The sequence below is a fragment of the Eschrichtius robustus genome, chromosome 12, assembly GCF_028021215.1.
Source record: "Eschrichtius robustus isolate mEscRob2 chromosome 12, mEscRob2.pri, whole genome shotgun sequence".
Classification (NCBI taxonomy): Eukaryota; Metazoa; Chordata; class Mammalia; order Artiodactyla; family Eschrichtiidae; genus Eschrichtius; species Eschrichtius robustus.
Window position 1 is genome coordinate 49,166,656 of NC_090835.1, and position 13,962 is coordinate 49,180,617.

Consider the following 13,962-nt stretch of genomic DNA (forward strand, 5'->3'; position numbering starts at 1 on the left):
TGCTTAAGGGAGAATGCTTCTAGTATTAAGGTCCTTCTCTTCTGTATATTCTTCTATTTGCTTAAAATTCCACCACATTTTAATTTGTTTTATATTTGAACCATGACATATTGGCCATGTTTTTATTTTCCTGGGAGTTTTTGACTGCCTTTATTTTTTCTTATCCATAGAAAAAATATATTCCATCTACATTGTATCCTGAATATTTGCTACTCTCTTGTCATTCTGCTATGGCTGGCTTCATTCTTCTCGAAGTCCATTGATCCCCTGTTCTAAATTGATCAACTGTTTTTTAGACTTGCTGCACAGTTGTAATCCTGGAATTTCTTGTCATTAGACTTCTAGGAGTTAGTTCTTACATCCCCCATATTGCTCCTTCTAATTGTCACCCTTGTTTTCCTGGAGTGCATCTCAGGTGATTTCCTTGGAAAGGCTCCTAGGGATGTAAACTTTCTGGGTCCTTGCTTGTCTGAAAAATAACTTTATTTTGACCTCATACTTGACTGTTAGGCTAAGTATAAAATCCTAGTTTCAAAATCACTTTCTCTCAGAGCTTTGAAGCCCTTATTTCACATATGCTTTCTTCCAATCTTGCTAATAAGAAGTCTAATGGACAACTTAGTGTGACTCTAATTATGTCGTTAGTGGACAAATATTCCTCACTACCACCATCCTGTACTCCTTGCCCTGGAAGCATTTAGAATTTTCCTTATGTGTTAGGAGTAGTACCATTTCAAAATGATGTATCTAGGATATTTTTGGTTTATCCTGCTTGCAAGTTTGTGGGTCCTTTAAATTTAAAAAAGTGTCTCTCTGTAACTCTGGGAAATTTTATTCCATTATCTCTCATAATGTTTTTCATTTTCTCTGTTTGCTTTTTCTGATATTCTTATTAGTTGGATATAGGACCTTGCAGATTGATGCTTTAGCTCTTTTCTATTTGTCTTTTAGCTCTGCTTACTGGGAGATTTCTTATCATTATCTTCTACTACATTTTTGGCTCTGCATCCATATTGTTAATTTTCAAGAAACGTTTCCTTGTTCTTTCTTCCTTTTAAGAAGAAATAGAATTCCAACCACTTTCTAATGGATAGAATATATTCTTGAATCTCCTTGTGTTTATTACATAGAGTATAAATTGGTATTTAAAGTGTTATAATCTCTTCTATTCCTTAAAAAATTTATTTCCTTCTAGGTCAGTTATTCTGTAGGTGTATTTTGGTTTTTTTCTCCATGTACCACATTCCCCCTCAATTTCAGATTTCCTTGGTTGTCCATTCATTTTTAAGAATAAAGTAAAAGAGCTGATTGGAAAATCTGGATGTTTGGGTGGATGGTGGGAGGGGAAGCTAGCTCTTACATTGGAGGTTCCAAATGCCAGAAGAAATAAGGCTTCCCCCTGGGGAAAAAGCCCACCTACGCTATCTCAACCAGTTTATTCAATTCTTTAGAAAATAAAAGGCCTGGCTTCTTGCTATTCTGCATGGCTAGAGTATGTAGGTGTGGGGACAGGGGCAGAAAGTCAACTCTTCCACAAACGAACCTTCACTTAACACCCCCCTTCCCTGTTTCCAGCCCCATTTCTCATTCCTGTACCCCTCTGAAACTGCTGGCCTGGCCGTGGCTACAGCCTCTCTGGACCCATGGGTGGACAGGCACCCAGCCCCTCCGTGTAGAGTGCAAAGTTCACCCACCAACACTCTTCCTTCTTCTTTACTCATTCCAAAAATCCCTGGACTCTCTCATTGGCTGATGCCCCTTCCCCAGCAGCATTCACCTCCCTGTTCTGATTTACTCATTTATAATCACTATAATGGGGTCTCAGGAAGCACAGACATAAATATTTATGCTTGCTTGGCCATCTTGAACATAAGTGACCAAGAAGAGCATTTTCATACTAATCTGTCCCTAAATCTCTGCCTTTGATCAGGTTGCCTGAATCTAAAAATGCTAGTAAAGGTTCTAAGATGCTCTTCACTAAAGAAGGCCCACTCTGTGCCACTGATGGATTGGTAGAAATGAGAGTTGGGTTCATTGTAGAAGAGATGCCCAGGGCTAGCAAGATGCTGAACAGAGGAGGCCGCTACCTCACAGGGTCATTTCAGAGGTAAAACAAGCACAGGGTACCCTGAAATGATTCCCAGCACCCCAAGTTTGGACCACTCCCATAACCCAACTTTATTGGGCCAGCAAGATTCCACCTTAGAGAGCAAAGTATTAATAGGATGGGGAACTCATGATCTAGGAATTATCATAATATTCTGGCTTACTGGGTCCCCAGCCTGACCTCTTGGCCCAACTTCACTGTCAGGAGATGATACACACTTCTACTCCTCAGTCAAGGCAGGAGTCATCAGCTTCCTGTCCCGCCTCTTCATCTTATCTTCCTGTCCTCCTCATCTTCCTCATGCCTCCCCTCCACCCTGCCCCACCACTTAAGACACCCAGCATCCTCCTGGTCTCTCCCCTCACTCCCCCAGAGCCTTCTCCAAGTATCAGTGACCAGCTGGACATTCTGGCCACCCTACAGGGCACTTGTGTTTTGAAAGTTCATGTTTGACTTCAAAAGAAGCATCCAAAAAGGCAGTGTTGCCAGTAGGCTGTGTGTATACGGGTAGCAGCTTCTGCCCACATCCCTTTACAACTGCTGCCCCTCCCCCAGCTGATGTGCTACAGGCGGCTAACGGCTCACATCTGCAGCCTCCTCCAGAGAACTGTCCACAGCTGCAGGGAGTATCCTTCAAGGAGGGCTATACTCCCCTTCCATCCCCCACACGGCCAATGGCTGACCAGTAAGGGGTACAAAAGGCCAGACCCTTCCCTCAAGGAGAGGACGGCTCTTTGCTGTAATTTATGCTCCAAAGCTCCCTGCCTCAGGCCAAAGCTAGACTTTAGCTGAGACCACATACTTGCTCACCCTTTCCCCTTTCCTTACAGGGTTCTCTTAAGAGCACAGCTTCATTAGACCAAGTTGCTCCTAAATCCCCGTCTCAGGCTCTGTTTCTGGGGAACCTGACCCAAGACCACATGGGAGAGACTATGGGAGAAAATGAGGACATCTTGGTAAAAATCTTACATCTCGAACTCCAAACACTTCTCTGTGGTTCTATTTACAACTCTCATCTGCAAGGCGTGGGTCACTGATCTGCTAGTTTTCCCATAAGCTCAGAGCAGTCAGAACTGTGGAGACTGGGGCTGGTGGGTGGTTCCACAGCTTTGCCCCCACCCCACCCAGGAGTCTGGTTTAGCCAAAAAACCGTTTTGTCTGACCTTCCCCAGGTCCTGGATCTGTGATGATCTTGGGTGTTAAAGAAAGACTTAGAACCAGACTTGGGATCCCAGACTTCTTGCGTATTTCCTGCATCGTCGTCAGCACTGTATATCTCCCAGATGACTCGGGGCAGACAGGCCAGTGATGCTGCACGGCGTTAGCTCATGGCTCACTCCTACCCTGTATGGCCTCGTACGGCCGGCACCCCACGTCACCCTGCAGCTCCTCCGCACAGCAGCACAGCCCGGAATCTGCCGAGCCGGGGAGGGTGGTGAGAGCCTGTGCTCACGGTGCTCTGCCTTCCAAAGATGCCTGAGCGGGGCATTCTCAACTCAACCACCAATTCTAGCAAGAGGAAGTTCTTGCTTCTTCACCCCACTCATGCTCCCATCAATAAAACATGTACTGTATGTAGAGCACTCACTAGGTGCTGATCTGAGCTCTGGAAACAGTGTAGGAACAGGAGGCAAGTGCCGGGGCCAAGCAGCCAGTTCATGACCTCAAAGGGGTCATAATTTTCTAATTGCTTGAGAATAGCCTCAGTGAGTTTAAATTACGTGGTTGTTAGACACAAACCCCTAAATCATACATTTCATCATTCTGCAGATCGGGAAAGCAAGGCCCAGGAGGGGGTGTGGCTGGCCATGGGCTCCCAGGCCACCAGGGCCATTACTTCTGCATAGGCACCTGCCACCTGGGGTCCCAGCCATGAGCTTTCAGGTTCTCACCTGATTCTTCTGGGCAATCTTTTGTCCCTTTTTCCAGCGGAGCACGGGGGTCAGGGCCGGCAGCTCCCTTTCCTCCTCTCCCATCACATGCTCGCCCAGGCTGTAGGCGGCCTCGAACACGATGGGGCTGATGACGTCCTGCACTCTCCGCTGAAACAATAAACACACAGGCACGTGAGCGGCGGGCGCTGCTGACATGTGCAGAGCATTTCAACAGTTTACAAAGACCTTCCACATGGACTGCCCCGTGTGAGCCTCACAGCCACCCTTGTGTGGCTGGATTTTATTGCTTTCATATTTTAGATGAGGTAATGAGGCCGCGAGTGATGACTGTCTTGTCCAAGGTCACTCCGCTAATGAGCGGGGGCTTTCCCCGCTCTAACTCACATGGTACGAAATCATCGTCTCTTTAGCATGTGGAAGACATTACCTTAGTCATCTTCCAAATATTCTTATAACCTAGTTGGCAGGCAGGCAAGCATCTGTACTCATAGTGCACTGCTAACCCTTCCCATCCGTGGTGTTTTGATCATCAAAGCTCTTCTGCCTTGAGGTAAATATGGACTATGTGTTAGGGCAGGAGACCTGAAGACACTGGGGCCCGGCATCTTCCCAGAGCTGGGCATCAATGGAGCCAGGGATGAAGTCCGGCTTCTGGCCTGTGTTCTTTCCTTTGGAGCCCAGGACTCTAAGAGCCAAGGGAGTGATAGGTCCATAGTCACAATGAACACCTACAAGATGCCAGGCACTGCACTAGGTTTTCTAGAGCAGGGGTCCCCAACCCCTGGGCCGTGGACTGATATCGGTCCGCGGCCTGTTAGGACCTGGCCACACAGCAGGAGGTGAGCAGTGGGCGAAGCTTCATCTGCCTCTCCCCACTGCTCGCATTACCGCCTGAACCATCCCCCCGCATCACCCCCGTCCGTGGAAAAACTGTCTTCCATGAAACCAGTCCCTAGTGCCAAAAAGGTTGGGGACCACTGTTCTACAGAGATGAGCCACACGTCCAAACCCTGCAGCTGGGCTTATTCCCCTCCATCGTATAATAAAAGGAAGATGAAGGCACAAGTTCCCCAGGCCACAAGGCTGATAAGGATTCTGAGTCACATCTGCTCAATCCTGGAGTTCTTGACCTTTCTGGCCCAGGTCTCGCTGCCTCCTGGGTACTCTGGCCGCCCCCCGGGACTCACAAGTTAGAGTCTGAGGCAGGAATAAAGCATCAGTATCCCCGCATCCCAGGCCAGCATGCTCTATGGAAGGTGGGCTTCCAAGGGGAGCAGGGTAAATCTCAGAAGTAGCACCAACGAGCCACTGTCTGCAGCCCCACTGCCTGCGTCTGTCAGGGAGAGATGATGGGAGCTGGCAGGGAGGCAGGAGTGGGAGGCGCTAGGTGGGCAGGCAGAGGCCAACCAACCCCAAGGCCGTGAGCAGATCCAAGGACTTCACACTACGCTCCACGTAAAGTCTGGTGGAGTTGGGAGCAGACTAGTGCCGTGTTCAAAACAGTAGAAAGTTTTAAAGTTCCCAAGAGGCACACAGTGAGGAGCTAGCTCTTACCCCACCCCCTGGATACCCAGCGTCCCCTCCAGAGACAAACACGCCTGTCAGTTCCGGGTTATCCGTCCAGTCTAAGCACATGCGGGGAACTGGTTGCTTACAGCAAGCTGCACTTTGCCTTCCTCACTCAGCATGTACCAGTTCACCAGGGGGAGGTTAATGAAAGGGTCTGTGATCGAACAAGCTGGGGGGACACCAGGTTACACAGTTAAGGGGGGGTTTAGTCTCTTGTTTATTGTTTGTTTTTACTGCAACTGCCTCCCACAAAGAGTCGGGTGGCCCCAGGTCTAACGGGGCACAGGACCCTGTGTTTCCTTGGAGATCCCTGGGCATGTACGTGGAGTGGAACATGCTCAGAGACACAGAAAAATCTCCTGCAGCAGCCCAGGAAAGGAGATGGTGCCCGGGCCGGGGCGGGGAGGCAGACGGAGCTGCTGAATGTGGGCTGTGGGGGACAGATGACTCTGGGGTGGGAGCCTGAGTGACATGCTCAGGAAAGCATTCAGCTGGGAATAGATTCAATCATTTACGTAAATAAAACACAGGACCTTTTGGGGGAGTGACGGGGGAGCCTCTGGATAAGCTACTTCCACAAAATTCTCTCGAACTTCAGATTTTAGGAGCAGATCTTTAATGCTCCTGTCCTTTCTGTGAGCAAAGCACACACCTGGGATCCAGATCCCCTCCGGCTACTCACCGACTCTCCTAAACAGAATGTAAAGACTGCCTGGGCACAGAGAATAGTGAAGGGGTGCAATCTTAATGTTTTCACAGATAAACGCTTCAGTGTTTCTTTAAGGGTGACTGCCTTAAGATTTTGCATTTAAATCCTTCATGCCGAAATAAGTCAGTTATTACACGCTGTTACTCTTGCGGGAGGAACTGAAGATGGGGGTGGGGAGGCAGAAGCCACGGAACATTTCCTGGCTACCACATGTATTCCAGAGACTGGGCCAACCTCCTCCCAGACATCCTTTTACTTAATCTGCACCACACCCAAGCTGGTAGATTGTTGCTCCCATTGTACAGATGAACGCAAATAAACTGTGCTCCATCCCCAAACCAGTAAGTGGTGGAACCGGACTCATTCTTAGAACCAGAAGCAAAACTGCTTTCCTTGAAGCCCATGAAATACTGTTTAAAAATCATCCCAATTGCTTTAGGTTCTGACATGACCCTGAAATATTACCTATCTACTTAGGAGGATACAGGGCAAGGGGAAGGAAATGTTCCTCATACAAGGAAGAATGTGAGTAAATGACAAATAACTAAAGAAATAGGGACTTGAAGGGAGGGCTGTTTCTAAATGTGCAGTCATTCTGTGTCTTAGTCAGGGCACAGCTATTTGGGGTGAGTAATGAATTGTGACACCTAGCGGTACAGACGCTGTGCTCTGGCACTGACTGCATGAACCAGTTTTAACTAAGATGTTTGAGAAACACCTTCTTATGACATGTCCCAGTAGCTCTGGGCAGAAGGGGCCTACCCCACACTGAGCCATGGGTGGAGGCAAGGGAGAACACAGCAATTAGAAACAAGCCAGCAGGGCTTCTCTGGTGGCGCAGTGGTTAAGAATCCGCCTGCCCTGGTGGCCAGAAGGTGCAGGACTACAGGGCTCATGGCAGAATAGGGTCAGCAGGATGCCACTCACACTTCAGCTGGTTGCCCAGTAAGAGTTTCACCGCTTGTATATAACAGGACTTTTCTCACATCTCCATTTCTTTTAGCCTTTTGATTGCCGTCCTCAATATTCTTCCAAGGCAATTCTGGAATAAACACATTATGAAAAACTGGGCCTTTTTTTATTCCAGGAATCCCAAAGTCAACCCAGCAGCATATTAGGACTAGATGTGATTTCAAAGTAAATCCTTTGAAGGGTAGATAACATTGCCTCAGCCTTGCAGGGAAGCTGTGAAGACAGTGGAGGTTGCAGCATAGGAAACAAGGGAGCAGTGGTATTTACAGACATTGGTTAACAGCCACCATGGGGTCTGTAAATTCCAAGATACTTCCGGGATATGCATATTCTCTGTGCATATAGATAAACCAGGTTTTGGCAGCCTGGGGGCAGCCATCTAACAGAGATGCAAGTGCTGGCTGCTGGGAGAGCAAAGGGGCTGTGATAGTATCTGTTATGCCACAGTTTATATAACTGTAAGTATATACGCTTTTTTTTCAGTTGTCTTTTCAATAAATATATTTCCTTATTTAAAAAAATGGGCCATGGTGACTTTGCTTGAAGAGCTATATACCGTGGTGACATTATTATGGCCTTCTTATGCTACTACCTTTCTCTGTAGTTCTTCTTGATCTCACATTCATAATATTGAGAAACATATCTCAGGAGGCCTGATGATTCTTTTTTTAGTTAATTAATTAATTTATTTACTTTTGGCTGCGTTGAGTCTTTGTTGCTGTGCGCGGCCTTTCTCTGGTTGCGGCGAGCGGGGGCTACTCTTCGTTGCAGTGCGCGGGCTTCTCATTGCGGTGGCTTCTCTTGTTGCGGAGCATGGATTCTAGGCGTGCGGGCTCAGTAGGTGTGGCTCGCGGGCTCTAGAGCGCAGGCTCAGTAGTTGTGGCTCACGGGCTTAGTTGCTCCGCGGCATGTGGGATCTTCCCGGACCAGGGCTCGAACCCGTGTCCCCTGCATTGGCAGGCGGATTCTTAACCACTGCGCCACCAGGGAAGCCCCCTGATGATTTTTTTTAATTTACTAGAAGATATCTTCCAATAATCCCGGGCACAAAGACTGAACTAACATCTGGATGGATGGATGAGTTAACATTTTTTTGACTAAAAGATCCAAAAGATAGGGCAGGATCAATGAGATAGGCTGATCATATCTAAGAGAGGCCCAGTGGTTTATCAACATCATTTTCTTTCTTGGCATATCTCACTAAGCTCTGATACAAATTACTTAAGGTTTAATACGCTATCAAATTTATGAGTCTCCTCTAGAATATTAATTTATATGAAGTCACTGAATCATAGAGTTTTTTTTGTTTTTTTTTTTTAATTTTATTTATTTATTTATGGCTGTGTTGGGTCTTCGTTTCTGTGCGAGGGCTTTCTCTAGTTGAGGCAAGTGGGGGCCACTCTTCATCGTGGTGCGCGGGCCTCTCACTATCGCAGCCTCTCTTGTTGCGGAACACAGGCTCCAGATGCACGGGCTCAGCAATTGTGGCTCACGGGTTTACTCGCTCCGCGGCATGTGGGATCTTCCCAGACCAGGGCTCGAACCCGTGTCCCCTGCATTGGCAGGCAGATTCTCAACCACTGCGCCACCAGGGAAGCCCCATACAGTTTTGAAGTTAGAAGAAACTATGATGTTACTTAACTCAATCCTCTCATTTTAAAATGGAAGAACCCATAGTTGAAGAGATAAAGTATCTTCCCAGGAAAGTGTAGATTTAAAAATACGAAGGATGTTACTTTTGACTCTCTGCTCAATTATTTTCCTGACCCTTCTTCCTTACATGCTATTCAATTTTAATAGTGTTCCCCTCTGTCTTCCTGCAATGTGAATATGTTTTTATATGGTAGGCACTTACGGCTGTATCAAAAAGAAAGTTCAAATCGTGTTTCAAGTGGATGTGCATTATGTTGTAGCTTATACAGCTTTCTATAGTATATTTTAAAAATTCCTTCTTATTCCATAATTAGCTCATATGGTAGTATAAGATTGATCATTTGATTTTCTAAGTGGGTATAAAATTTTAAACATATATAGTGGTTCTAAGGAAAAGTACCTTTTTTTTTTTTCCCTTCAAAGTTGTTCTTCATAGTGGTATGTGATCAGGAAGGCAACAAATCTCAAATTTCTAAACAGCATACATGCACAAGAGGTCACAGTTAAGGTTACCTTGGGAGTTCTAATTCTGAATTTCCTGAATTTTGTGGGTTTAAATCACAATTTTAATGTTCCATTAATGCAAGGTGCTTTTTTTTTTTACACTGAATTGTTCTATGTCTTTTATTCTGCACTAATGGACATTGTGTTGATTTCTGTGACTATCAAGGAGAGTTCAATATTCTGGTAAAACTCTTTTTAGTTAATGTTTTATTTTTTAAATCCTTTTACTTGAGTTTGACTAAGACAATTTAAAAGCTTTTCTATCAATAACTAATTTTATTTTATAGAAAAAGACAGAGCAATATGGTTTTGTATATTTAAAATTAAAATGTGCCTTCTGAAAACTTTGAAAAATTAAAAAAAAAAAAAAAAAGAATCTGCCTGCCAATGCAGGGGACACGGGTTCAAGCCCTGGTCCGGGAAGATCCCACATGCTGTGGAGCAACTAAGCCCGTGCGCCCCGACTACTGAGCCTGTGCTCTAGAGTCCGCGAGCCACAACTACTGAGCCCACATGCCACAACTACTGAAGCCTGCACACCTAGAGCCCATGCTCTGCAACAAGAGAAGCCACCGCAATGAGAAGCCCGCTTGCCGCAACTAGAGAAAGCCTGCGCGCAGCAACGAAGACCCAACATGGCCACAAATAAATAAATAAATAAATAAAATTTTTAAGTCAGTTTAAAAAAAAAAAAAAGAAAAAGAAACAAGTCAGCACCCCCAAAAGGACAGCCCCTTCTCCCCACACTGTGTTTGTTTTCTTGTATCTGAGCTGCAAAGGAAAAGTAGCAGCAACATTTCGTGGTTTCCCTTGCATTGTTGGAAGTGTGGCCTCTCTCAGCCCAGCACTGCAATGACATGAAGGGACCCCTCAGGATGGAGAAGGAGGCTTAGGGGTTTGCGCAGAGACTCTAGTTGCTGACATTTTACTGCTTAAAAATATTGACCACTACAAACAGAAGCTTCCCAAGCTGAACACACTTACTTATGGTAGACCAAAAGCCGACAATCCACCTTCTCCTGCTAAAAATCTACTGTACCCTCCTGTTCTGAAAAATGAAAGAGGCTGCACAGAGAAGAACCCTCAGACTGGCGGCTGAGGTTTTATAGGGAACTTGACATATGTGCAATTTGAAATTTATTGGGTGCTTACTTTATGCCAGGCAATGTGCTGGGCCCCAGGGAGATGGAGATGAAAGACCTTGGAGGAAACAGGCAGGCAGTGACAACCTAGTGCAACATGTACTAGAAGAGAGGCGGCTTTGGGAACACAGACGAGAGCACCTGATTCAGACTGCAGGTTGGCGGGCTTCCCAGAGGAAGGGAAGTCCCTGGGCTCAGTCAGATGACAGAAGGACATTAGCCAGGGAGCAGGCATGGCCGGTACACACAGCAGGGGGGAGAGGGCATGGGTGTCCAGTGGATTACATGTGCTCCCCAAAGGTGGGACAGTCAGGCTAGTTGGCGGGTGGGACGGGAGAGGAGGCTGAAGCAGAGACCAGATTTCACGGGGACTTAAAGGGTGTGTTGATTTCAACCTAAAATCTAAGGAGAGCTGGGAGGGGGGTAAGATGATGCAAGAGACTGTGTTACAGAAAAATCCCTCTGGTTTCTCGGATGGATGGGGGTGAGATTGGAGGTAGGGAGGCTGTGTTGTAGAAAGATCCCTCTAGCTGTAGCATGGAAGTGGATTGATGGGGGGAGGTTCGGGGGTGAGCAGTCTAACATAGGGGTTCACAGGAAAGATGGAGAGAGCCTGGGCCAGGACACAGAAGGGGGATGGGGAACGGGAGGGAGGTGAGGCTGACTCAGGAAGAAGAGATGCTGCGGCTTGGTGACTGGAGGTGGGGGATGAGAGAAAGAGAATCATGGAAGGTACCCCAGTGTTCAGCTCAGGTGAGTGAGTGGATCTGGCAGCCCCTTATCACCACGGGGAACCAGGAGAGGGAACAAGTGTGCACGTTGTTTAGGTGTGAACATACTAAGGTTTGTTACAACACAGAAATCCTCTTCCTGTCTCCAAATGCCAACTCCACAAGCAATCTCCCAGAATACACTGATTTGGGTCTAAAACCCCATGCTACCTTTTCTCTTCCACAAAACTGCTCCCCTGCCCCAGCGTCCAGGGTCAGCCTCCCCAGCACTGGCTTATCCAGACCTACCACAGACCCTCTGTCTACACTTTGAGCTCATCCACCCGTCCTCCAGGGACGAGCTTTGCCCTCCTTCAAACCACACTTTTCTCCTCCCTCGGTGCACCTCACATGCAGAGCTGTTCTGCTGGGGCCCCAAGGGAGGACTGCAGGGCCTGGGAGGGTCTGATGACAAGAGGGAGAGAGACCCTTAGGGAAACGTGGTTGAGTACCCCCATTCCTTCACGGGGAGTCCCGGCTTTTCCTTCTCATTCATTAACTTGCTTGTGAAATCGAATTAACTCAGACAGAACATCCAGCAGGGGAGGCTCGTGACAGGCAGGGGCCACCCACTCAAGGGTTCCACTAGAGGAGGGGTCACTCTGCCCTGTTATCCTAGGGCGTCTAGGCCGTTGTGAAGGTCAGAGGCCCAAAAGTCTTCTGTCTCCTTTACTTGTGGAACCAGGGAATTTTCCCTGGTGAGCATAAGCCTCAAATCACAGACCCCCACCCACCTGGCCAAGGGAAAATATGCCTCACTATCCAGTGGACTTGATTCCAAGCCCCACGTAAGCAGGACCCGAGCACCGCGCACCCCTCGACCAGACACGTGAATTAGAAACTGACCTCATGCTGCTTTTCTCCAAGAAATGAAGGGTTTTTATCCTCCTTGGCTAACTTGCAGCTACAGAGGTAAACTAAATGAAAACAGGAAAGGATGACCTTACTTTATATTTGCAAATAACACAGAAGGCCAGCAAATAAGCAGCTAGCATTAAGCCAGATAATCGGTTTGGGAAAAAACCCTCTAAGGGCTTTTTAAAGATGCCTCAGTATTGTTCTATTTTCAAACATGTGATCTTTTTGTCCCCTCCCTCCTGTATCCTTTCTCATGATTCCTCTGCTCTCTACACCCAGCTCTATTGCCTACGATTACCTTGCAGGCAGCCCTAGAAATGAGAAGTCTTCAAAGTGGAATGCCTTTTCCTTTATCTCAATAACCATAACAATTAGAATGGCAGTTAAAGTGTTACAGGAGAGCTTAGAATTCCCATAAGCTTGAAGATTCTTCTAAAAGCAAACTGAGGATTTTGCATTTCTGGTAATAATAGAGGGACTTGCTGAAGATCTTTCACTGAGAACAACTAGAAAAGCTGGAAAACACACACACACACACACACACACACACACACACCCCTGTCTAACAGTAATAGAGGGACTTGCTGAAGATCTTTCACTGAGAACAACTAGAAAAGCTGGAAAACACACACACACACACACACACACACACACACACACACACACACACACACACACACACACACACACACACACACCCACCCCTGTCTAACAGTACCAGGGAACTATCTAGGGAACTCTTCCCTTGAGCTGTTTACAGGTCTCTAAGCAGCCTGGAATAAGAGGCTGAGAACCTGTATGAATGTGAACTGGTGGCTAAAAGCTTGAGTTCTTGAGTTTCTGAGCTGAGCTCCTGGAAGTCTTATGAGTCCCTGAAGACAAACTTAAAGCTCAGAGCTACTAAGGCGGCCAGGACTTGAGGGTCAAGATTCCAAAGAGAAGGGAAGCACCTTGAGGCAAGTCTGATTTTTGACACCACATTTATTCTTGGGGCATTGGTGGATTCCACAGCAGCATAGGGTTACGAGACTCAGAAACCAAGAAGAAAGCTGTGGCCAAGGTGCTGAGCTGACAAGAAGAGATGTAGTTAGCTAGAGACTGGACACAGCAAGAGAGAAGACCATTGATCCAGAAGGCAAGTCAATAGAAAATATGCAGATTGAAGCATGGAGAGTAAAAAGGATAGAAAATTCAGAAATTAAATTCAGAAAAGGCCGCAGTGAAAGATATGACATATTCAAAAGGATATAATAAATGGTCTCTACAATTATATGAAACACCCAGCACAATGCCAAGTGTAGTAAAGGTGGGCAATAAATAGTGGCTATTATTATTTTTACCATAATCTTTTAAGTGGCAACTTTGATATGAAAATCTGTGAAAACTGCCCTATTGCAAAATGAATCCTTTTTATGAACTGTGCATGTAGCAAGGACTTATCTCCCATTTCACTAGAGAACAAGCTGAGGCCAAGTGTGGTTTCATTTAGAGTCCTATAAATTAAAAAAATAAACAAACAAATGAAAATTTAAATTAAAACCAAGGGAGAAAATTCAGTAAGTTTCTCAGTGAGAGTAGAGATTTTAATTATGACTACATACTACTTTATATGTAATACCATATTATGGAAATGGATATCATTATTAGTCTGAAATGTGTGATCCCCCAGCAAGCATCAGTGTCCAGGAAGGGCATGAAAGCATTAATTACACTTCAATTAACATATCTGCATAAATAATTCTATTTATCTATGAAAATCACACAACCCTATTGATGCTTTTTC

The 13,962-nt window shown here is 46.2% G+C and overlaps 1 protein-coding gene across 2 annotated transcripts in view; it reads right to left on the reverse strand.

The window, feature by feature from the left end:
• Window positions 1-13,962, reverse strand: part of ITGA9 (integrin subunit alpha 9) — a 354,422-nt gene that overhangs the window by 177,881 nt on the left and 162,579 nt on the right. For both annotated transcript variants that reach the window (XM_068558926.1, XM_068558927.1), the window contains exon 16: window positions 4,000-4,149. In XM_068558926.1, coding sequence (XP_068415027.1) covers window positions 4,000-4,149 — 150 coding nt within the window. The remainder of the gene's footprint in view (window positions 1-3,999; window positions 4,150-13,962) is intronic.